The sequence below is a fragment of the Alexandromys fortis genome, unplaced genomic scaffold, assembly GCF_014885135.2.
Source record: "Alexandromys fortis isolate MF-2015 unplaced genomic scaffold, M_Fortis_MF-2015_v1.1 scaffold_47, whole genome shotgun sequence".
Lineage (NCBI taxonomy): Eukaryota > Metazoa > Chordata > Mammalia > Rodentia > Cricetidae > Alexandromys > Alexandromys fortis.
Window position 1 is genome coordinate 1,846,002 of NW_026067957.1, and position 25,246 is coordinate 1,871,247.

The 25,246-nt window shown below is 40.7% G+C and overlaps 1 protein-coding gene across 3 annotated transcripts in view; it reads left to right on the forward strand.

Moving 5' to 3' along the window:
• Window positions 1–25,246, forward strand: part of Cep128 (centrosomal protein 128) — a 340,975-nt gene that overhangs the window by 34,878 nt on the left and 280,851 nt on the right. For all 3 annotated transcript variants that reach the window (XM_050152396.1, XM_050152395.1, XM_050152394.1), the window contains 5 exons: window positions 903–1,029; window positions 2,058–2,173; window positions 8,243–8,334; window positions 10,766–10,838; window positions 17,309–17,425. In XM_050152396.1, the coding sequence (XP_050008353.1) occupies window positions 903–1,029; window positions 2,058–2,173; window positions 8,243–8,334; window positions 10,766–10,838; window positions 17,309–17,425 (525 nt within the window). The remainder of the gene's footprint in view (window positions 1–902; window positions 1,030–2,057; window positions 2,174–8,242; window positions 8,335–10,765; window positions 10,839–17,308; window positions 17,426–25,246) is intronic.

Sequence of the window (25,246 nt, forward strand, 5' to 3'; positions counted from 1 at the left end):
TGCTTGTGCTTACAATAAGGGTTCTCTACCCTTTCACTGTGGCCCAGCTTAGCAAGTCTCTTCTCAATCAACTGCCTTGTTTTGACCTTGTTCTCAAAGAGCTAGAGATGACTTGAGATGGATTTATGTGTTATTCATGCTTGCATAATGTCTGAGCTGTCCCAGAAACCAGGGCAGACAGATTTTCTCAGCTTTCTTCTTTGCTCTTTTTGGGTGTTACTTGAAGTTTCTTCTTAGGTCTGCAACTGTTTGTTTGTCTCAATACTATGTCCAGTATTTAGCTTATTTTGTTCTTTATAGATAGCTCTTTTACTATTCTAAATGTGCATGCATATGGGTATTAAAGCCACCAATCTTAGTATGTGCTGACATTTGTTCTCACAGTTCTCTGGTATGTGTCCTCTTTCCATGAATGTATGTGGTGTTCTGATGCTGTTTGGTGGTGCCTCAGTCCCTTCAATAACTGTTCTGTGTCCACTCTTCACACCTGGATTTCTAACAGAATGCTTATAAGAATGCTTTTCATTTTCATTAAAATGTGTTGGCTGGTCTTGTTATCTTTCTACACAAATGCGAGTAAGTCATTTCAGTGTTTGCAAGCCCGTGTGTGTGTGTGTGTGTGTGTGTGTGTGTGTGTGTGTGTGTGTGGTGAATGTCTCTTTCTGGCAATAGGAAGAGGGGATAAGGCAGTGATAGGTACCATTATAAGTCAGACCTTAGCATTTGTTCTTCAAATACTTGCATTTATTAGTTTTTCTATTTCCTAACATTACTCAGTTTAAAATTCCTCTGATAGCATTTTTTTTTCCTGGTTAAGTAGGATATTTCAGAAACCACTTTCAGATGTGTCTATTATACTTAGGGGTTTCTTAAGAAGAATAACTCTTGAGCATCTTCTTCAGTTAAAGGAAGATTTGGAGCAGTCAATAAGCCAACTGCGGAGTCAGCGCTTACAGAGAAGCTCAGGAGGGAGAAGTGTTTCTGTCACCAGCTTGAGTGCCAGTGATCTCGATGGTGGCGCTGTGGCAGGTAGACCCCTTGTGTGTTCTAAAAGCCTTTTTTCTTCCTGAAGTACATACTGAATGCTTTAATCATTAGAGAAATACAGCATATTCACAAGATTATAGATCTTATAGATTAGATACTGCGCACACACAGCACTGCACCTGTTGGACAGTATAGTGCATGCTGTTTTTTTAAAGGGCCTTTGAAAGTCTGGATTTATTAATTTTATTTTCCTCAGGCTGTGTAGATCTGAAGCTTTACTCAGCAAAGCTTGGCTTTTAATTGCCACTCAAACTTCAAAACAAATGCAGAAATAAAATTTACTTTGGTATGTTTTCTTTCTAATCTTCTCTTGGCATATTAGTTTTACAATTTCTGATTGTGAACTATGCTGTAACACATGGTATAAGTAGGCGAATTTTAGCCCTGGTGTTCAGCTAGATGCCAATGATGGTGTTAAAGTTATTAAGCACTTTGTTTGCCTATAATTAACCCGTATTTCCCTATAGTACTGAGAATCAGGTTCGAATCGCACATAAACATCCTCAGTGGTGGGAGTGATTTAGCTGGAGGAACGTTGGTTCCTGGAGTTGTGAATACTGCTGTTACTCATAATAGTGATTAAAGTTGAACACTATTATATGTTTTCATGTAGTCTGTTTTTATTGATTGTTATGCACTGTTTTGTCTTTAGATTAATTTATTTGACATTTGCAAGATTTGATGTTATTAGTGGGATGTTATATTTTAGGGAGGACTAAAGCTTTTAGATTTTTAGTAGTTACTTTTATGTAGGAGAAAATGTGTTGCTGCTTTGGCCAGTATTAAAAATTGGACCTTTTGTCATGTTCTGTTTTCAGGCTAAGTTTGTTGTTCATTTTATCTACTTTAAAGCAATGCTGTTGTGTTCTTTATGGCTTAGTATGTTACTTAGGAAATCTAGGCTAAGAGTGACTGGGTGTCTCTATGTCTGGTCTGCAGTTGTCAAGGGAAATTCTAGATTGTTCTGCTGCGGTGTTTTAATGCCCTTTCTTCTTCTTTGCATTGGAAAGAGAGTCTCCGCTTTACACCTACCTCACCTCTGAAGGACTACGAGCCACAGGGTCTTAAACGAAACAGGTCCAGAACTGGTGTTCGGTTTGTTCGGGAGACAGATGACATGGTCCAGGTACTTTGTAACATTGTGTAGCTTATCTGTCGCATGCTCTACTTGTTTATAAATGACTGACTCTTGAAGTTTATGGACATATCTCAACTAAGAATTTGATCATCAATAATCTTGCACTGACTTTTTTCACTTTTTAAGCCAAACATTTTATATTCAATGCACAAATACATTTTTATTCCTTACGATTGAGAGGAGTTCCCAGTGCGGACAAGTCACACACATCTCTTCTTCATGCCTTGTTCTTAGCAGCTGCTCCCACCAAGAAGAGCATTTCTTACAATTCATGAATATTATTTTCAGTATACAAATCTGTATCATCTATTTTGGATTTTGTTGTGGAGCATTATATTTTGAAGATGTAAAAAAGAGCATTCTCAAAAAAAGAAATGGAAATGGCTAAGAAATATTTTAAGAAGTTCGGTATCCGTAGCTGTAATGGGAATTGCAAGTTAAAGTTGCTTTGAGACTAAGATCAGTGAAACAAATGATAAATTCACAATACCCAGGATGTTGAGACAGTCCAGATGTCCATCAGTAGATGAGTCGATATGGAAATGTGGTGTGTGTAGTAGTAGAACAGTATTCAGCCCTAAAGAAAAATGAAGAATTGAAATCCACAGGGAAATGGATGGAATTGAAATAGTCACTCTGAGTAAGATAACCCAGACCTACAAAGACAGATGTTGTATGTTCTCTGTCATATATTGATGCTGGTTTTGAGTCTTTGGATATGTGTGTTTAGACTGGGGCAAGCATAGAAGTTATGAAGCTAGTAAGAGGCCACGTGGGTGGGTGTCAGGTGAGATGGGGGATAGAATGCAGGTGATGTGAAGTAGGAGAGGGAAATAGTGAAACAGAAAGGAGGGTGTCGGGAGGGGTGGGTGGACGACAGTATGGGGAAGGATAACTAACAGTGAAGACATTTGAAAAAGCCATGGAAACCAACTACTAGAGAAACTTCCTAAAAATATGTGTGCATGCAACCCCCCCCATATATACATATGGAGTTCAAGTGGAGTTACCTTTTAATGGGGACAGTGATACTCCCAGATTCCACAGACTGTCAAATCAGAAATGTCAAGTAAGAAGTGCCAGGCATGCGATATCTTTTTTTTTTTTGAGTTGTTGGCCAGTGATATCCCATAATATTCCCCAGCCCAGCCCAACAATACAGACTAGTACTGTTGCTCTTGGTTATTCTTGAGTATGGACATGAGAGATAAACTGTGCTGTATTCACAGTAGCTAAGAAATGGAGAGTTAGTAATCATCTGGAAAGTTCTTCCCTACTGGTTAGCTTTCGATAGCGCCAGGGCGTTCTGTACACAGTGCTGGAGGAGGAAAACAATCAGCAGTCATTCTTACCCTGCTGTGAACCCTGCAAGCTACAATAGCTACGGCCGGACAGAATGACCCACTGCTACAGCAGTGGCGCCAGTGGCGGGGGCCATCAACACTTTGCAGTTGGGTTTAAGGCCTGTTCCACAAGATGGAGGTTATGTCTGGTATCATACTGAGCTAAAAACACATGACTGCCTAAGTCATAGGCAGAATCTAATGCTATTATTCTGCTAATGGGACATAGAAATAACCTGTCCTCCATCCACCACCCAGGTCATACCCTTACACCCATGCATTAGAGAGCATTTTTAAACTTTTTTTTTTGTAGTAGATGGTGATGAATACAGAGACCTCAGATGGTCCATATGCAGATAATGAGACTGGGACCTCTCTATATTATACCCTCTCCTGCGGAGGCTCAGGGATCATTATGGAAGCAGTGGCAGAAAGACTGCAAGAGCCTGAGGTTGTAGACACCTGCCGCAATGAGGCCTTTGCACACAGGCTTTCCCAGCAGTTATGACTGTATTGTAATGAGCCACGTAAGATCAAGCCAGTTACAATCCCAGCACGGAAGGTGGAAAGGCTCATGCAATTCCTCTGTTGGCTGTTGATAGCTGCTGGCATTGTGAGCGCTTTCTTCATGAATGTGATCCTTGAGAGGGTACACATGCTCCGGCGGATAGTCCTGCACCCATGCCTAAACAGTTCTGTGTAGACTCAGTGCGGTTAAAAATAAAGCGCATGGAGTTAGGAGGGACAGGTGTTGGGGGCATATGGAAGGAACTGAGGGACTGGGAGTAGAGTTGAGTAGATACATTATATACATGCATGGAACTCTGAAACAATAAAAAGAATTAAAATTTGAGTGTCTTAGGGGTAATATTCTGTGATGAAACACCGTGACCAAAGCAGCTTGGGAAGGAAAGGGATTATTTGACTTACACGTTTGTATCCCTGTTCATCACTGAAGGAAGTCAGGACAGGAACTCAAACAGGACAGGAACCTGGAGGCTGGAGCTTGATGCAGACATGGAGGTGTGCAGCTTACTGGCTCGTTCCTCATGTCATTCTCAGCCTTTGCTTTCTTAGAGCATAGGTCACCAGCCCAGGTTTGCTACCTCTCCCATCAATCACTAATTAAGAAAGTGCCTTAGAGCCTGATATGGAGGATTTTCTCAGCCCATGTTCCTGCCTTTCAAATAGCTCTAGCTTGTGTCAAATTGACATAAAAGTAGCCAGCACATTGAATTTAGCTGAATCAATTAGATGGTTCACTCTTCAGAAAGCCCTACTAGGTTAGCTTGCTAGGTTGGAGCAGATATGAGAAATGCATCAGGTAAACACATTAAAGACAGCCTTCAAGGCACCAAAACGTGTTGGTGTTGCTTTGAGGAAAGAAAACCCAGCATTTCCCTTGGGTTAATTTGACCGTGAGTAAGCCCTTGTTTGAGTCCTCCGTTTCTCTCCATGTGTCTTCTGTTTGCCTGTAGTTTGTGATTCTGGCCTGTCTGTAGTCTGTCTGTTACATATAACTGATGTTTCCTTAGCACCTGTCTGTCCCTAAAAAAGGGCTTTGCTCTGTAGTTAGTGAATGGTATTGTACAATTTGTGCAGGATTGAGGGACAGTTTACAGAAATCATTAACAGAGTTTTACAAGGGATCAAGTCATGGACTCAAGTAGACCACAAATGATCCCAAGGAAGTCAGTACTGCAAATTTACCAACGTTTATGGTGGGCGCTCATTGTGTAAGGTTGCTTTTGACCTGTTTTCTGTTTCCAACAAATGATTAACATACATGAATAGATACATGAATACACACAATGCATTGTTCTCTGGGTCAGGGGTATGGAAGGATACATATGAAAGCTATAGATTACATGAGAAATTCAAAGTAAGAAAGGTTGATTTTTATATTGTCCTCTTAAAGGCAGGCTAAACAAATGGGCTGAATATCCACATAGCAGGTGTGCTGCTTGGCTTTTGTCACATGTCTGGGAGGAGGAAATCCTAGTTGAGAAAATGCCTCCCTAAGATTGGCCTGTAGGCAAGTCTGTATGAACACTTGATGTGGAAGGCCCCACTCACTGTAGGCAGTGCCGTCCCTGGGCAGGTGGTCCCAGGTGGTGTAAGAGAGTAGGCGGAGCAAACCAGTGGGCGGCAGGCATTCCTCATGGCCTCTGAACCAGCTGCAGTCATGGCCTGACTCTTTTCGTCAATGGACCGAAAGGTGAAATAAACTCTATCTTTTGGTCATGGCAATAGAAACCCTATTGTTTTAATTAGGGTTAAGTCTTAAGTGTCCTCAAGGTGTATTTTTAACTCAACTGTGAGATCCAGCAAAAGTTCCCATCTCTTTGAATGTAAGAGATATTTCCATAAAAGACTATCACCTTTTGTATGGTTGATTTACTAATTTTTTCTTCTATTGGTCTTTTTCTGATTGTTGAATAATTGATGACACTACTTTATATTACGTAAGAAATTTGAATTTTTTTGAAGAATTATAACAGTTTCTATGAATATATTTTCTTCCTCTGTTTCTTAGTTTTTTTTTTCTCTTGTATAGTTGAATTTTTTCTTTGTTATCTTAAGTAGCTAAATTAATTAGGAAAGGGTGGGAACAGCGTCCCGCTTTGGCATCTTTGTTGTGATTATTTCAAGATGAGGTGCTCAGAGGTGACCTCAGGAGACCCATCTGCGGTTGTTGCTGTCTTCAGCACACTATAAAACAGAACGAGATGCATTAGAAAACACCGTGCAGGAGTGTCCCTGAGACTATTATTTTTAAGTATAACTTGCTAGTACAGACTATATGATTGAACAGCATAGAGGAGTGTTTGAACATTACTCATTCATTTTTCATTTTCTGTACTTAGTTTCTGTTTTTGGGACAGTGCTTGTGTTTGGAATCAGTTGTGAGTGAAATCCTTTCCTTTTGTTGAGTTTATATTCTGAATGGGGTAACTAGGTATTAATCAAGCAATGACATTAGTGCACCTGTAATATGAATTATGATGCATGTTATCATGGAAAGAAACACTGGTCATTGGGCAGGCGGTATAACAGACATGTGACTTACCGAAAGGCTGATCAAATGAGATCCGGAAATGGGTAGAGTCATCCGAGATAGGACAGTTAGCTTGGTAAGAACAAGACAACACTGTAAGGCAGGCTACATGCTGAAAAACGTCCAAGAGCTGACGGTCAGTCTGTCTCCACTGTAGAAAGTAGCCAGTGTGCACATATGAATTAGGATAATCTTGTGTTCAGGTGTGAATTAATGGCCATTTGCATTAGTATATGTAGAGTTGGAAGGAAGGAAGTAGATTTGAAAGCTATTAAATGGATAAATTGATAGGTTTTGAAGGTTAGATAACTGCATGGGAAAGGCAGGGGTCCTCAGTCTGTTTTACAGATTGGGATTCATGTTCTCCTTATGGCCAAGCTCAGTGGATTCTCTTGTTGATCTGTAAGCCTGTTGTCTCAAGATGCGCTTCAACTCTTCTTACTGCGTATGTTCTTAATGCCCCAGTGAAAGGCTGTGCTTTGTTTACGTGGTTTTCTCCAGCGTTCGCTTGTCATGTGCTTATTTCCCAGCAGGGACCCGGCACTGATTAGTTGTTCAATGAGCATTTATTGAAATGAGTATTTCTTGTTTCTATAAATCTCTGTATCTTAAAATTATTTTACTATAAACTGTAGGATACATATTTATATAAAGTATATATATTTATGTTTAAGGCACAATAGATTGAATGCCATGTATTCACCACCCAGGACAAGACAGACTGTTTTACACTACTAAGTAGGCTCCTTTAAGAAATGGGTATATCCTGTCCTGATGTTAGAAACAATAAAAAAAAAATAAAAAAGTTTTATGTGTGTGGGTGTTTTGTCTGCATGTATGTCTATGCAACACATGTATGCTTGGTACCTACAGAAGTCAAAAGAAGATGTCTGATCCCTTGCACCTGGAATTGCAGATGGTTGTGAGTCATTATATGGTTGTCTGAAATAGAACCTATGTCCTGTGGAGCAGCATCCAGTGCTTTTAGCTGTGAGCCATCTCTCTATTCCTATCCTGACTTACATTCATTATTTTTTTTTTGTTTTAAAAAGAAACCCTGGCTATGTTTTATTGCTTGTTGCCTGCCTGTAAACTGTGCATGAATTGAATATTACTGTACATAGTTATGTTTTGCTATCTAGCCTGACTGATGTGCAGTGGTTTTGATGGCATTTGCAGTGCTGTGTGATCCTTCCAAAGGAAACATAAAACACTGTGATCTGCTCTGTGGGGTTGAATTTAGCATTCTTGTTAAGAAAAATGTGGCTCCATGCTTTCTTGTATATGGATGTTCACGTGTTGGAAAGAGTGTCTTGGCATGTGTGTTGGTCATCTAGGCATGTGGTCTGATGTGGTGAAGATTTATTGTAATATAGTATGTCATTTGCTTTTGGTGAGCTGCACTTCAGTGGCAGGGTTGACATCGATTGCAGAACTTGTAGTTCTGGAATACATAACATCTCCAGGGCACGCACAAGGAGTGAAGCTGCTCTGCTGGGGAGAGTGTGAAAGACATGTGCCTTTAATGACACGTATTTATTGATCATTGATGAACATACAGAATTTGGATCTTTCTGTGGAAGGGAGTTCTTTCTTTGTTGGTTTTTAATGGAAGAGCTGGTAGAACCCAAGACTGACTGTGCTCTGCTCTCGTAGCTTCATGCCTTTCACCAGTCCCTGCGAGACCTCAGCAGTGAACAAGTTCGGCTTGGTGATGACTTCAACAGAGAGCTTTCTAGAAGAAGCCGGTAAGACGGGGACAGGGTTTTCCTGAGAAGTGTGAATTACAAAAGAATAAATTCATTTCTTGACCAAATAACTGACACGTTTACATAGATGAAGGAAATGATGTGCTTTTATATGAGTATTTTAAGATTTTTAAAAATGTTTTTATGCATGTGTACATGTGTGTTCCTGTATGTGTGTGTGTATGCACGTGCGCACAAATGGAGGCTGTTGGTCACACTTGGGTATTCTTAGGGGCCAATGGCTTATTTTTTTTTTAAAAGACTTGTATTTATTTGTGTGTGCATATGCACCTATTTACCTGCTTATTTATTTGTGAAATGAGATGACATTGAATTGTGGAGGAGTAAAATTGAATATTCTGCCTGTACCACTAATTATATTCATGTTTCTAAACATACTGGATAGGAAATAATTTGATTCAGAAATGTTGGTAGTCTCATTTAATTATTTTCTTTCCTTTCTGTTTTTTGAGACGGGGTCTCACTATGTAGCTCTGTTTATCCTAGAATTCACTATATATACACCTGGCCTTGAACTCACAGAGACCCACCTGCCTCTGCCTTTCAAGTGCTGGAGTTAAAGGTGTGCACCATCATATCTGGCTTAATTTTTTTTTTGACTTTTCAAAAATATATTGAGTTATGAAAGCACAGAGGAGTGAGCTTTAACTTTGGTACCATATGGAAAACTTGAGAAACTAGTAAATAGCAATTTCCCTTTATGATGTAAGAAAGGTTGGTTGAGGGAGCTGAGGGGTAGAAATCAAGGGACTTTCTTGGATATGTGAGGTTTGATATGCCTGTGAGACAGTCAAGAGGAAATGTAAAGTAGTCAGTTTTTAGGCTAAAAGGAAAAGAAGTCTGTGTGAGACACATGAGTTCAAGAGTGCTTGGCATGTAAAAGTGCTGTGGTAGTGGAGGACATAAAGGGAACTATGGAGAGCATCACGGACAGAGCTGAGTACCAAAGCGGTCAGATGTGTAGACGTCTTAGCTATGCTTTGGACCTGGCTTGAAAGTCAGATGAGAACTGGAAAACCTGGGAGAGAATGGGAATCTCCAAATCAAGAGGGAGTTAAAAAGAACACATTTTCAGAGATTCACAGCTCAGAAATCTTAGCTTTTAAAGTACTTCTTTCTGAGAAATTATGTAGATATAAATTACACAAAGACAATAGTATTATAACTAAAAGGAAGATACAAATTAGAAGAAGTAGTGGATACTGTGAAATATAGCAGTCAAAAGGTGCCTTCTCAGATTAACACGTTATCACACTACTTTGGTTGTGCTGGGTTAATGTTACAGAGACAGTTGCTTTCCTGTATACCAGCAATAAGTAATTATAAAGTTAAAAAATCATGAAGCAAAAGGGGAAATAGTAAAACTATCCTGAGAATTCAGTGACAATAACCCAAAAGTGACAGCCACACACCAGGCCTGCAGATTCAGCCATGTTAGAGTCAGAAAGTAAATGGCCGTTGCGAAGAATGTTGCCAAGGGGGAGGGACTAGATTATGTGTATGGATGATTCATGCAGAAAGGGGGCTGTCAATGGACACGATGAATACCCCCAAATGATGATGAGAATTAAGGGGAAAAGCCCCAAGTGTGAGGCTGATTGAAATGTGCAGGTTAGAAGGAGAATCCAAGAGCCGCGGCTGTTAAGAGTGAAGGCTGCCCGTGCAGCATGCACTTTGTAAAAGCCCACAGGTAAGTGGCACACGAGCTCACAGTAGCAGTAAATAGTCCAGTATTGCTGAGGAGGTAGTGAACAAGGCACTTCAAAATAAGGAGTCGCTGGAAATATTTGACTGAAAATGATGAGGGTAATAAGCCAGAGGATTCTGAGTGGAGAAGGCGTTTGGATGCTAGTCGGGAGTAGAGATGGGCGGCAGTCCTGTTCTTGCAAGTCTTTTCTGGACTGCATGAGCGCTGCTGCCCCTGATTCAGTGCACTAATAAGGATGGAGTTTGTGTTCCTCAAACAGGTTATGAGATGAGGAGTTTTATTTTCCCTCTGTCATTTTAGAACTCTATCTTCGTTTCTTCCAAACTTGAAAGTGAGGGTTGCTGGAGCAGCTCAGTGTGGTGGTGGGGCTCAAAGTTGGGGCCCCAGGTCCACAGCTTCAGCATTGTGTAGGCATTTGCAGAAATGTACATTCTTGTGCTCCATCCCTGATTTAGTGGTTCCGAGATTTCTTGACAGGGTCTCTGTGGTGTGTTTTAACAGGCCCTTGAGGAGAATTCAGTTGAGAATTGTGGAATAACAATTATTGTGAGGGGTGGGCTTCGGCTGAGGGGCAAAGCACTTACCTAAGAAGTACCAAACCCTAGTTTTGGTTCCCAGCTCAAAACAATGATGACATCAACAAAAACCATTATGCCTTTAAACAAATTAATTAGCTGGAAACCCTTTTACTTTCTTGCTTAGGTCGGATGCTGAAACAAAAAGGGCTTTGGAAGAATTGACTGAAAAGCTTAATGAAGCCCAGAAACAAGATGTGGTGAGAATTCTTTCTTTATACAGTTTTATTACGTAAGCTGTGAGTGGTGCTGCATGCTTGCAATTCCAGCACTTAGTTTGAAGCCAGCTTGAATAGTGTAGCTGGTCCTAGACTGTATGAATGCATAGCAAGACACTGTTGCTCTCCTCAAACAAACAAACAAACAAACAAACAAACAATTTTAAAAAGCAAAACCAAATACCTGAACCAAAGTTTAGTTCCACTTCTAGATACATAAGAGGGTGATGACCAGACTGGTCTGACTCTGGTGACACTTAGCAGAATAACTTTTTGGGTACAATATGCCATTTTGTCAAAACATATATTCATGTGCTCATTGTGAAATGTTCATGTATTTAATGAATTTAAGTTTGAAATCTCATAATAATAATAGATAACACATAGAATTAATTTATAAATTTTGAAATTGTAGATTTTTAATGAATATTTGAAATATATTTTAAAGTTATGATCAGTGGTTCTCTTACAGTTTTTATTAAGTTGTGTGCAGCATTTGCTGTTCGGTGACTGTCTCCATGACTTTGTAGTCCTGGTGGGACATCCTTGCTCTCTGTGACGATGTGACTGAATTTAGAAGCTCCTGAAGATTGGTGAGGTACACACTGCTGAGCTTCTGAGGGCTGTTCCAGGGAGGATTAACTGAAGGGAGAGCTCTTCCCTGAGTGAGGGAGACACCACATAATAGCCTGGGGCCCAGGCAAAAATAAAAGGGGAGAGAACCAGGCAAGTTGTGGCGTCCTCTCCTCTTTGTCTCGACTGTCATGATGTAAGCTGTTCCCTGCCACCCTCTTCCATTCTCTACCGAATCTTCTGAAAATGAAAATTCTCCTACCTTAAACTGCTCTCTCAGGTCTTTGGTAACAGTGACAAGAAACGGAATGATAATTTATTGAATATGGTGAGATTTTTAAATTTCCTAGTGACCAAGTTTTATTGTTCATGTATTTATTTTTATCAAATCTTTATACTTGAATCTAGTTCAGCCTGGGCTACATATCGAGACCCACTTTCAAAACATCAGACAAAACAAATAATTATTTTACTCATTTTGGTTTTCTATTTTTCTTTCTACTTTTTCTTTCTTTTTTTTAAAAAAAAGAAAATTTCACTAAAGTATTAATAAACTTGTCAACTCCAGGAGCAATTTTTTCACTTCCCACATTTTGTTTTTTCAAGATAAGTCAACAGATTTTTTTCTCCTAGAATATTATTTTCAAATTTAGCTTCCTAGTTTAAGCAGACTGTATTTCTTCAGTGGACTGTGTTTATAGTTCCCTTTAGGTAGGCTGAGTTCTTGGGGTCTGAATGTTGTAGCTGCGTGTGTCAAGAGATGGATGTCCTCTATCTTCAAAGAGGTGACTCAGTGGCTGCTCTAGTGAAGTGTGCCCATTTCAAAAACAGGAGAACTTTACTGTATCACTCACCTTTCCTCTGTGCTATTCATTTCTTTGGGAAGAGCCATAGGAAATGGAAGACTTAATATTTGTCTTCTGTGGAAGTGAGGAGACTCTTACCCTTCAGACTGGGGATGGGTGTGTGACCAGGGTCTGCATGCTACATTTTCTCATGAAGTCCTAGAGAAATCCAGGTGTATCAGTCTCATCACCAGTTTGAACTGTATCAATTAAAAATGGAAACAAATATCAAGTACTTTAATCATCTGCCATTTTTGGGACTGGCGAGATGGCTCAGTGGGTACAAACCCTTGCCATGCAAGCTTGAGTTCCATCCCCAGAACCATCGTAGACAGAGAGAACGAGCTCTGGAATGTTGTCTTCTGACCTCCACAGGTGCACCAGGGCTTGCCCCCCATCAATAACACTGATAATAGTAATAATGAATGAAATTCTTTTAAAAAAAAAGTCTCTTTCTGGTTTGAATATACTGACTTTGTAGTTAACTGAATAGCAAGAAGGTCTAAGTCGTATTATTGACATACTAGTTAAGTGTGAGCTGAATGCAGACATTTATAATGAGGCTTTAACACCCTCTTCAGCTTAGGAAATGATGATCCAGTTCTTTTTATAAATTCTAGAATGGAACCTTTCACTTGGTAGGACTTCTGAAGTGTTGCCATGTTCTTTAAGGTTTTTAAAAAATTGTATTAAGTTAGAAAGGCCACGTGCCATTGTGTGGTTTGATGGATTACCACAGCTAACCCACCCAGATCTGGACATAGCACATTTGTAGCATTCTTAGAAAGTTCCTTATTGTCCCTTCACATCCCCAGCAGCCCCAATCAAAACCAGTAATCTTAATCAAAGCTTAAAACAATATTGTTGAATTTTACCTGGCCTTCTGAAGGCCATGTGATATTTGTGCAAAGCTTAATTTAGATTTTGTGACTCACTTATTCCAGCTCATGTCAACATTTACAGTTTGGACTGGCTGACATATTGTGTGGTATCTGTGAATTCTGGATAGCATGCTGTCAGAGAAGATGCAGTTTTGTTGTGAGAGCGTTAAACGCCATGGAATCTGCAGCTGTTCTCCCCTCTCGAGCTAAGTTTAAATAGAGTTACAGGTCACCGTGGGGAATTTAAATATTGAACACATGTATAAGAGAAGATAAATGACAGCCTCCGACTCCCACCAGCTTCACTTTCTGTTGGTGCTCGTTGTTGATCACATTTAGTGTGCATTATTCTGAGGCTGCAATTGTTTATTGCGTATTTTTCTCAGTGAATAAAATATATCTTGGAGGTTTATGGAACTCATTTTTCTTTGAGAGACAAAAAGTATTGGTTATTGTCAAACATGCCAAAATATGACTTGTTCATTCTTTGTGAATCATAATTTTGTTGTTGTTGTTTGATTCAAACCACATTGGAAAGGAATAGTTACTACTGATAGCATGAATTATGGTGATTTTTTTTCTGTTAATAGTTAATTGTGATAATCCAAGTTGCATAGCCCTCATAGGAGAAATTTCATTTTATTAGTTGCCTATATTTCACCTTGTCAAGTGCGATTGGAGTATGTATTTTGATTATTTATTAAGAAAAATTTCAACCTACTTTAGTTTTTCTATTGTTGGATCCCTATTAAAACTAAAAGTAGATGCGGCTCTTTGTGATGGTGGCTGTTAGTGGAATTCCAAGACTTTAGTCTATGCTGCATGCAGTCCACCATGGGTGTTGTGTAGACCACAGCTATGGGACAAATAATAAATATTTCTTTAAATGGCATTCTAGTTTCGTTCTGCTGCAGTGATGGACACAGTGGCTGAAGCAATCGCGGGAAGGAAAGGATTTGTTTGGCTTCCACTTCCAGGCCGTAGTCATCGCTGAGGGAAGTCAGACTGGGAAGCAGAACCTTGAGGAATGCTACTTGTGGTCACTCCCAGACTCCCTTTAGCTGGCTTTTCTATGCAGCTCAGGACTATCTACCCAGGGAATGATGCTGTGCACAGTGGGCCGGGCCCTCCTGCATCATTTAATAACCAATACAATACCCTACAGGCCAGTCTGATCTAGGAAATCCCTCAATAGAAGCTTTCCTCTCAGATGACATAATGTCGTGTCAAGTTCAAACCATTCCCTTCTCTTTTAGACTTTTGAGACTCATCCTGGCCTCAGACTCCCTATGTAGCCAGGATCGTCCTGAACTCATGACTCCCCTACCTTTATTCCCCAAGCACTGGAGTTATAGATATGCACCACCAAACCTTGCTTTATATGTCCTTTTAGATGACAGGTTTACTGAGCTATAATTTATCACCAAATTAATGTCCTCTAATGTGTAACTTAGTACTTTGTTGTAAATTTACTGAGCTATGCAACTGTCCCATGGTTCAATTTAGAGCATTAATATCAGTCCAGAGTTCCGGTCCAGGCACCAGGAGAGACATCACTGGGAACCTTCATCTGGTGATGGATTGAGATACAGACAGAGACCCACACTGGAGCACTGGACTGAGCTCCCAAGGTCCCAATGAGAAGCAGATGGAGGGAGAACACGAGCAAGGATGTCAGGACCACGAGGGGTGCACCCAACCACTGAGACAGTGGGGCTGATCTATTGGGAGCTCACCAAAGCCAGCTGGACTGTGACAGAAAAAGCATGGGATAAAACCGGACTCTCAGATCATGGCGAACAATGAGGACTGATGAGAAGCCAAGGTCAATGGCAAGGGGTTTTGATCCTACTTCATGTTCTGGCTTGGTGGGAGCCTAGCCAGTTTGGATGTTCACCTTCCTCGACATGGAGGGAGGGGGGAGGACCTTGGACTTTCCACAGGGCAGGGAACCATGTCTGCTCTTTGGATAGGAGAGGGAGGGGGAGAGGAGTGGGGGGAGGGGGAGAAGAGAGGGGGGACGGGGAGAAGAGTGGGGGGAGGGGGAGGGAAATGGGAGGCTGGGAGGAGGCGGAATCTTTTTTTTTTCTTATTCTCAATAAAATAATAAAATGGAAAAAAAAAAAAAAAAAAAAGATTCTAAAAAAAAAAAAAAAAAAAAAAAAAAATATCAGTCCAGCAAGGTCCCTCATTCATTCTTAAAAAAGATGTGTATGTGTGTGTGTGTGTGTGTGTGAGAGAGAGAGAGAGAGAGAGACAGAGATAGAGAGACAGAGAGAGACAGAGACAGAGAGTACACCAAAGTGTGCACATAAGGCAGTGGCTATCAACCTTTCTCATGTTGCAAGTCTTCAATATACTTCATATCTTCATATTGTGGTGACCCCAAGCCATAAAATTTGTTTTCATTGCTACTTCATAACTGTAATCTTGCTACTATTATGAACCATAGTGTAGATATCTATGTTTTCCAATGGTCTTAGGCAAATCCTGTGAAAGGGTCATTTGAGTCATGACCCACAGGTTGACAAACACTGATGTTGGAGGTCAGAGGACAACTTGAGGTGTTGATCGTTACTTTCTGCCTTGTTTGAGGCAGGATTTCTTGCTTATGTGTGGACCTGACTTTATAAACTCTGTTGTAAAGAAGGGGCTTTGTCTTAAGCCATATGATGAGCTGGCGCTTATCAGCTCCAGAAGTGTGCTACAATAGTAGAATTTAAGCCAATACCCTAAGAAATCATCAGTTAAGGAGCAGGGCCACAAACTTTAATGATGTCCAGATGTTGCTGAGAGCATCCTGTCCTTGAAGATACCTTGTCAGTTATTGATGGTCCTTTGTTATTTTTTTTGCGCCCCCAAACTGACCAATGCTTCCAAATACTACCTTACCCTGTGCCCTCCTTACCCAATCCCAAGACGGCAGGACACGGACTCTCCTGATACGATGTTTCCTCTTTAAAAGTTCCCCCCTCCCCAGGCTTGTTGCCACACTTTCCTCACCCACCATGCTGGGGTGCTGCATGAAAGGAGAGGTCCCAACTTGGGTTTATAAAGACCCTCATGTCCTTTACATCAGAAACTGGGCTCCGTGAATTCATTTGGGAACCAGTAACGTGGGCAGAACATTTAGTGCTGTGTCTGCCAGGTTGGGTGACCCAGGAGCTTCTGGGGATTTTCTGTCCACACCTCATCTTGCTATAGGAGATCTAGGATCACATATGCCTGTCAGACTGTAGATCTAGGATCACACGTGCCTGTCACTCTGCTTTATCATGTGTGTTTTGGGATGTGAGCTCAGGTTCTCACTGTTGTATGGCGAGCATCTTAACTACTGACTCATCCCTCTAGCCGCATGAGCAGATCCTTCTTCACTTTTCATGAACACAGAACAAGCATCAAAATGTTTTTAATGATTGGACTTTATTTATTCTTTTCAATGAATAGTAAATGTCTCTGTTCCCCAGATGTACACGTTGCCAGTATAAATTACTTTATGGAGATATATACTGATGTATAGAAAATCTTTTTGAATTCTCACAACATTTTACTAGGGAAGATTTTGTGTCATAGAAAAGAATTCTTTCATGTTTGTTTTTTAGTCCTAATTAAACATTTTCCAGTTTGCCTTTAGTGTTTGATCTTTTCAACTTTTTAATTTTAGTAAGTCACAGTTGAAATCCTTGGCAAGCTCATGCAAAGCACTTTGGGTGATATATTGCACACTCACAGCAGGGTCTTCCAGACTATCACACTCATGGATAAAAAAAGATAAAAAGAATGAAAGTGATAGGAAGGTTGAATTGGATAATAAAGGCAATTGTTGGCCTAGTAGTTTTCACTTTGCATCACCAGAGGGCGCTCTTTTCTAGTTCGTGTGTTTGAATGCCTAGCAATCACTGTGTGGTAGTTTGAAAATTTTGAGCCCTCTTGGTGGGGTCTAGGAGTCCTGCTGATGGATCTAGGTTTGGATATTTTGAAAAACTGATGATTGGTTTGTTTTTTAACTTTGAATTAACCTTTTGGCGAGGTGTCATTAGGAAGGGTTCCATAAACAAGTCGATGCTTTAGGTACAGTCTCCTAGGACATCGTGGTTCTCAGTTTCATCTCGTGCTTGCTCCCTAATGCCACTGTCTCTCTGTTCATGTTGAGGTTTCAGATCGAGTGGAGCGGCGGCTTCAGGAAATAGAGAGAGAGATGCGCACAGAACGGGAGCTGGTGGAGCGACGCCAGGACCAGTTGGGACTAGTGTCCTTAAAGCTTCAGGAGGTTTGTGAGAAGTACCTCCTCGAGAATTGCATTGTTAATCAGTCATTGCTAAAATGCTTATAGTTCTAGGTGGGATGTAGCTTAGTTGGCAGAACACCACATAAGCTAGGTGTGGTGTTGTTCACCTGAATCCCTGCACTTGGGAGGTGGGGTCGGGCAGACAAGAAGTAGTCACATGCCTGCCATCTGTAGATCTAGGATGGCACATGGCTGTCATGTGATTTATCCTGATAGAGAAGTATAGCATCTATTTATAGTTCAGAATGTAGAATGAGGCATTCTGTAGTTTGTTTTGAAAAGTTTTTGTCTTTGAACATATTTTGGTTCCAGTTTCCTCCACTGAGAACAGGAATAATACTCTCTGCCCAATTGCACAGGGGAGAAGGTAAATGAGTTAAAGCTGGTGAGGCACTTCCCATCGTCTGGAATCAGCTCAGCAGTGTGAGCCGGAAGTGTAATTGCACTGATTGTTTTGTGGGTGGGGACCAGACACCAGGGGAAGACACACTGTGGCTCATTTTGTAAATAAAATTTTATTGGGTCCCAACCATTCCTGCTCATTCAAATACCATCCTTGTGACACAGTCCAAATTTGAGCCGTGTAACAGAAAATGTCCTGCTTACTATATGGCAGTCCGCATTTTATAGAAATTTGCTTATCTATGACTTAGTTCAGAAGCAGAGGTTAGTTCCTCTTTACGTGTTCCTTCTTCTTATATTGAAACTTTAGATTTATAATGTTAAAATATAGAACAAAGGGTTTTGTTTAATTCATGTTTTACCAGCCTGACTTTATCATCTTACCTAATGTAGCCAAAGTGTACAGTATTTTATTTTGAAGTGGTTTTGACAAGGCTGCAAGTGTAATGTTGGCTTAAGGCTTCTGTGGCTGTGATGAAACACCATGACCATATGCACATGGGGAGCAACGTGTTTATTCCAGCTTGCAGTTCCATATCATACTCCATCACTGAGGGACATCAGAGCAGGAACCTCGAGCCAGGCTTCATGGAGAGGAACAGGGTGCTTTACTGTCTTTTTCCTCATGGTTTACTTAGCCTGCCTTCTCTTGGCACCTAGGACCACAAGCCCAGGACTGGTTCCGCCCACAATAGGCTGACCCTTTCATATCATCAGTCAAGAAAATGCACTACAGGCTTGCCTACAGGCAAATCTTATGGAGGCATTTTTCCAATGAGAGTCCTCTTTCCCCAGTAACTCTTAACCTGTGTCAGATTGACAAAACCCAGGCAGGACACATGTAAATATATTTACATTAAAGGGCTGTTATAGCCGGACGATGGTGGCGCACGCCTTTAATCCCAGCACTCGGGAGGCAGAGGCAGGTGGATCTCTGTGAGTTCAAGACCAGCCTGGTCTACAGAGCTAGTTCCAGGACAGGCTCCAAAGCCACAGAGAAACCCTGTCTCGAAAAACCAAAAAAAAAATAAAAAAAAATAAAAAAAAATAAAGGGCTGTTATAATTAGTTTATATTCTTGGGCCCAAGGCACGCTGCAAGCACAGTTTGAAGTGAAATGGGAAACAATATCTTTCTAGAGACAGGGTTAGATGCTCTAGTAAAGATTCAGTCAGGGCCTGATTCATTCCTGGAAGTCACCATTCACAGGTACAGCCAAAACAGCAGGGTATAAACCACACAGAACAAAACAAATGTCCACCGTGTGTACGGCTCAGGTAGGATTGGCAATTCAAATCATCTGTACTCAATGATACACATATAAATTTTGTAAGGTAAGTCGTGGTCAGAAAGAGTCACTACCATTGGTGGGTAGCAGCCATTTGTACTGCATTCCACGTGGGGTGCTCTGTAAAAGCCTGCCGCTGAGCCCCTGAAGCCAGCCTAGAGCCTAGAGTGTCAGTGTGTGTTCACGTAGCTTCCTTTCTGATTCTAGGAGTTGGTTAATTTTCCTGGCTATGATTTGAAAACTTAGTTTTAGTTGGACGTAGCTGGTTTCTGATTGTCCGTGTTGAGCCTGCTCCCCTTCAGCAGGCGGCCCTTCTTCCAGTTCTCGCACGTTTGGGCTTACCAGCAACTTTTGTTCCTCCTGACTATGCTCCATCCTTACTGTAAATATCTGTATTATTTATCTCGTGTGCTTTCTTCTGTAGTCCCAGGACAGTGATTGCAGCGATGGGTTTAACACTATAGAGTGCTATGACCGAACAGCAGATCTCATGCAGGTTTGCTAATCACGCTCTTCCTTGTCCAGGGTGGAAACCCAGGCCGCATAGTGTTGGTTGATTCCTGCAGCACCATTTTTGCTTTTGATTTTGGGGTTTTTGAATTCTTGGCAGGGAACCCTCGTACTGGGTGCTTTACAGAACACCACATGAGAAGTCACGTGCTAGTGACAGCTGTGCACTAGACTCAGGTTGTCTGTCCGGCTGCTTCACTACATCACTGCTATTCCTCATTTCTCATTGTTATGAGGAGATTTGAAAAAAAAATAATCATATTTTACCCATTAATTGGGGAGGTGTTGTTGGTTTTCTGTGTAACAGTTCTTACTGTAGGTGGTGTCACATAGTGATCCAGAGCCGCAGCTCTGCCGTTGATGGCTGTGTGCGTGGGATTCTGTGGCCGGGGTCTTCTGTACCTGCCTCTGTCCGTACCTTTCTGCCGCCCTCACTCCCTCCCTGTCTGTCCTTCTGTCCACCTTAGTGGAGAGTCTCATTTTGTTACTTGGATTATATTTATTCCCTGTCATTGAGGATTATTTTATTGAAATTCCTTTTCAGTATTTAATATATCTACAAAGTATAAAAATGACAAGATCAAGAAAAGCAAAGAATCAAAACAAATCAGGATTTTTATCTCCTTTAAAATGCTTTTCCCTAAAAATTTCAAAAATATATGTGGTTACAATTTTTGACCTTGATCAACTGGCGACTTTTTTCAAATATTAGTAGACGCTGCCAATTCAAACTAGGAAAAAAGATTCTACCCAGAAAGTGTAGTGTAAGCTGAAAGAAAACATTTCTTTTGCTTATAAAAAAATTTCGTTTTTTTTTTCTCCATTTCTCCAAAGCAGGCATGCCCCTGTACCTGGTAATCGCTTAGAGGATGCTTTGCTGAATAATTAGATGGAGCATGTGGGTAGCACCCTCCCTTATTTAATCTTGATTTTTATACATTTGTTCTGAAAGCGAATTGCATCTGGTAAGCATAAGAATAGTACTGAAGTGACAATTGTTCTTTTTTGCAGGAGGAAATTAGAGAAAATTTCCACACTTATTTTCCTCTCTTTGCAGAATGCACAGAATTACAAAGAAAGGGGAGAGGAAGATTGCTTCCCACCCCAGTTCTCGGGAAGCCAAAGCCCGAGTATGTGCGTTGCAATTATCTATTGGCTCAGAGCTGGAGCTGGCTGTGGTGTGGATTGCATCTCTGACAGTACAATAGGGGATCACTTGATAAGAAAACTTTAATTTCGTATTTTGTCACTTTAATGTAAGCAGTGACCTATACGTTTTTAAAAGGTGCTTGTGGCTTATAAACAGCATTGGAAACTGGAAAAGATTAATTTGGGCTTTTTTCTGTTCCCAAGTTAAATCGCTTAGAGTGCTCTGGAAAGGTCATGTTTAAGAAGGAGGCTTTGCTTTCTTTTTCATATTCGAAAATGCTTATGGAAATTCCTGTATTAAATGGTAATAGTCGCTGGTGTGTTTGTGTCTGACTTTAGTGGGTAAGAGCACCTGGACTTTTTAGCCATTATAGTCTTTTACCTTTTAAAAATATATATTTCAAAGAGTGAAAAATTATAACTCTTAAAAGTTGCTAAGAAATTAGGAGAACTCACTAAAAACATCCTGGGGGTTGGAGGTTGAAAGTCATTTTCAACTGGAGCTCCAAGGAGCAGGCCTAATGTACCAGATACTTCTGAAGGATAGATGAAGTCCAGGGACTTTCGCCTCTCTGCATGTAATGAAAAGCAGTCTTAGCCACTGGAAATTGGTGGAAGCCAAGTCAGTCTCCTTCCTATGGAATTATTTACCTTCTTTCTGTTGCCATAAGCTCCGGGATTTCATTTCCTGTTTGAACATAGTCACCCCTGTTGCAGCATGGGGATGGCAGGCTTTCTTGCAGGAGTAAGGTGTTTCAGAGGCTTTGGGTTCCTGCATCAGAACAGCCAGGGAAGTCCCATTGGGATGGCTTGTTGGTTATAGTTTGTGAGGTCATCTCTCTGTGTATCCTTTTAAATTTTGGGTAATGTTATATGAGCTACTTTTGTTGGTGTGCTTAAAGTACTATGGCCCAAAATGACTAGTGGAAGAAAGAGTTTATTTGGGCGTACGGTTTCAGAGGGAGGGTCCATAATGGCAGAGAAGGCATGGCAGCATTTGCCTGAACAGGAAGCTAAGAGAGAGAGTTTCTACTGCAAACAGGAAACAGAGCAAGCAAACTGGAAAATGTAGTGATATTTTGTTTGTGAACTAACAAAGCTTGCCTGAAGATCAGAGTGCAGAGCTAAGCCACTAGAAATTAGGAGAACTCACTAAAAACATCCTGGGGGTTGGAGGTTGAAAGTAATTTTCCACTGGAGCTCCAAGGAGCAGGCCTAATGTACCAGATAGAGGCCAGGCAGTGGTGGCACACACTTTAATTCCAGCATGTGGGAGATAGAGGCAGATGGATCTCTGTGAGTTCAGGGCCACCCTGGGCAACACAAGATTGAATCAGTCTAAAAGAGAAACAGAGCTAAGCAGCGGTGGCTCACACCTTTAACCCAGCACTAGGGAGGTGGAGACAGGAGTGATATGACTGGGCAGAGAAAGGAATGCATGGAGGGAGGACTCAGATGAGTCTGAGGATTCTGTCTAAGAGGCAGTCTGAGGTTTCATAGAGAGGATTCATAGAGACCAGATGGCCCCTTTGGTCTGAGCATCAGTAGAGGTATGAACTCTAGTGGCTGGCCTCTCTGCTTCTTTGATCTTCAGCATTAACTCCTATATCTGACTCTGGGTTTTTATTATTAGACCAATTAGAATTTGTGCTACATCCAGTGAGGTGAAACCTTGGGAAGAGCAGTTCAGCTTGGGGACGCAGGAGGCCTGACTGTCAAGTGTTGAGTCCGTTCTGTGTCTCCACTCTTTCCTCACTAGTGAGTCTGCACAGGTTTTTGCACATTTGTTGGCTGTGCATTGGTGCTTTTGTAGAGCTTTGTTTTATTTTACTTATGTAAAATTATTGGACTACTTGAGTTTCCTGAAAGTTTTTTTATAAAGTGGAGAAAGAACTTGTGTTATTTTTCTATGACTATTAGCTGCCTAAGTGTATTGTTTGAGCACTTGTTTTTTTCTGCACTAATCGAACACCGTGCCTATTATGTATCAGTTTTCCCCTTTCTGTCTCACAATTGATCTGTTTGCTTATTGCTATTCCAGTATCATTCTGTCTTAATCATCATTGCTCTTATTATGACATTATAAAAAATGAAAATGAAGATCCTTCATTATGTTCTATGAAAAACCCTTTGGCATTTTGATCATAATTATATTAAATATATACACTAATTTGAATGGAAGGTCTTTTATAATGTTTTTCAGCAATATTTTGCAAAAATTGTTAATTTGAGTTTCCTATGCACCTTAAAATTACTCCTTGATTCCCTAGGATTTTTTTTTCTTGGTGGGAATGAGATGCTTCCTTTCATTATATCTAACTAGTTATGTAAAGTTTACAGACGAGTAGCTGGTTTGTAAGTGACTTTTATATTCAGCAGCCTTGAAGGCACGATGGACTGGTTTTTAATTATCCTTTTATCCCCCCTCCCCACTCCCAAGTTGGTCTCCTTCTGTGGGTAGAACCTGAGGGGCAACATGGAATAGAATCACAGTCAGCGTGGGTTGTGATCTTATTCTTCTTGATGTGTTTCAGAAGTGTGTCCTTGTCTAGTATCTGCTCCTAGGTTTGAAACAGCCACTCATCACATAAACATTTCTCTTTGTTTTTTATTTGACATGAGAATTCTTGTGTCTTTTGATTTCTTATTTTCATTTAAAATCATAATTAGTCATGACAGATGTAGAACGCCCGCTACTTTGTTTTATTTTATGACATTTTCATTTGATTGTTTTTAGAATTGCTGGTGATCAGTAGTTGTTGAGCTTGACTTAAATAGCTGAGAACTTTGTTAATCATATGTTGTATTTACACACTGCTGAATTAATTTGCTGGTTGTAGAAGGAGCTGTGGCTGGCTGCGTTCCTGTCACCCAGCTCCGGGCCGCCTGGCTAGTTTATGCCCCGAAATAACAACACACAAACTGTATTCATATAAACACTGCTTGGCCCATTTCTATTAATGTGTGTAGCACCACGAGGTGCACTTACCAGGAAGAATCTAGCCTATGTCCATCCTGGGTCGGAGCTTTATCGCGTCTGCCCTGGAGAGTCATGGCATCTGCCTCACTTCCTCTTCCTCCCAGCATTCTGTTCTGTTTATTCCACCCACCTATGTTCTAACCTATCAGGCCACACAGTTTCTTTATTAATTAATGAAATCAACAGATTGATATATGACACTCCGACATCAGCTGGTTTTTATAGCATTTTTACATTTACATTTATTGCTGTGATCAGTTCATAGCATTTTCTTTGTGCTACCTTCCCTGATTTTAAGATGCAAGGTTATCTCCATACTTGCCACCCTGCACAGAATTCAACTTCTGATTGATCAAGGACCTCAGCAGAAGGCTAGGCCCCTGAACCTGATAGAAGAGAAAGTGGGACATAGACTTGAACTCATGGGCACAGGAAAAAGCTTTCTGAACAGAACACTTGTTAGTATACTCACTAAGATCAACAATCAATAATTGGAACCTCACTAGACTGAAAAACTTCTGCATAGCAATGACAGCATGATTCAGACAAAGCAACAGGCTACAGAATGGAAAAAGATTTTTTTACCAACTACACACCCTATAGTGGGCTAATATTTGAAATATATAAAGAACTTAAAAAATGGACATCAAAAAAGCAAACAACCCAGTTAAAAATGGGGCACAGCTTTAAACAGAGAATTCTCAAAAGAGCAAACTGAGAAATATTTAAAGAAATGTTCAGTACTGTTAGTCAGCAGGAAATGGGAATCAAAATTACTTTGATATTTCCTCTTATACCAGTCAGACTGGCCAAGATCAATAAAACAAATGCCATCACATGCTGGCCAGGATGTGGGCGAAGGGGAACACTCATCATTACTGGTGCTAGTGTAAACTTGTACAATCACTATGTATATCAGCGGTAGTTCCTCAGGAAGTTGGGGATAGATTTACTTCAAGATCTAGCTATATCACTCTTGCACATATACTGGAAGGATGTTTCCTTCTACTACAGAGACACTTGCTCAGCCTTGTTCATGGCTGTTCTATTCAGAATGGCCAGAAATTTAAAATAGATTGGATGTCCGTCAGTGAACGAATGGGTAAAGAAAATGTTGTGCCTTTACACAATGGAATATTACTCAGGTAAGTAGATGGAGCTAGAAAAACAAATCATCCCGAGTGAGGGAAGCCAGTGTTTTCTTATATATGGGTGTAATGTCTTTGATTACAGGCTACAGTATGTATATCCCCAGATGTTAGGCAGACAGCAAGTGACTAAGGGAGGTTTGGATTGCCTAAGGAAGAGGAAATAGAAGAGTTATGAATGAATGAGGGTGTGGGTGTGGGTGATGGGCCTGGAACAGAGGATCAAATGGGGAGGGGGAGTGAAGAGGGAACAGACCAGCTAAAACTAAGGACCATTTGAGGGGTTGCGTGGAAAACTAATATAGTAGAAGCTTCTTAGAATATATA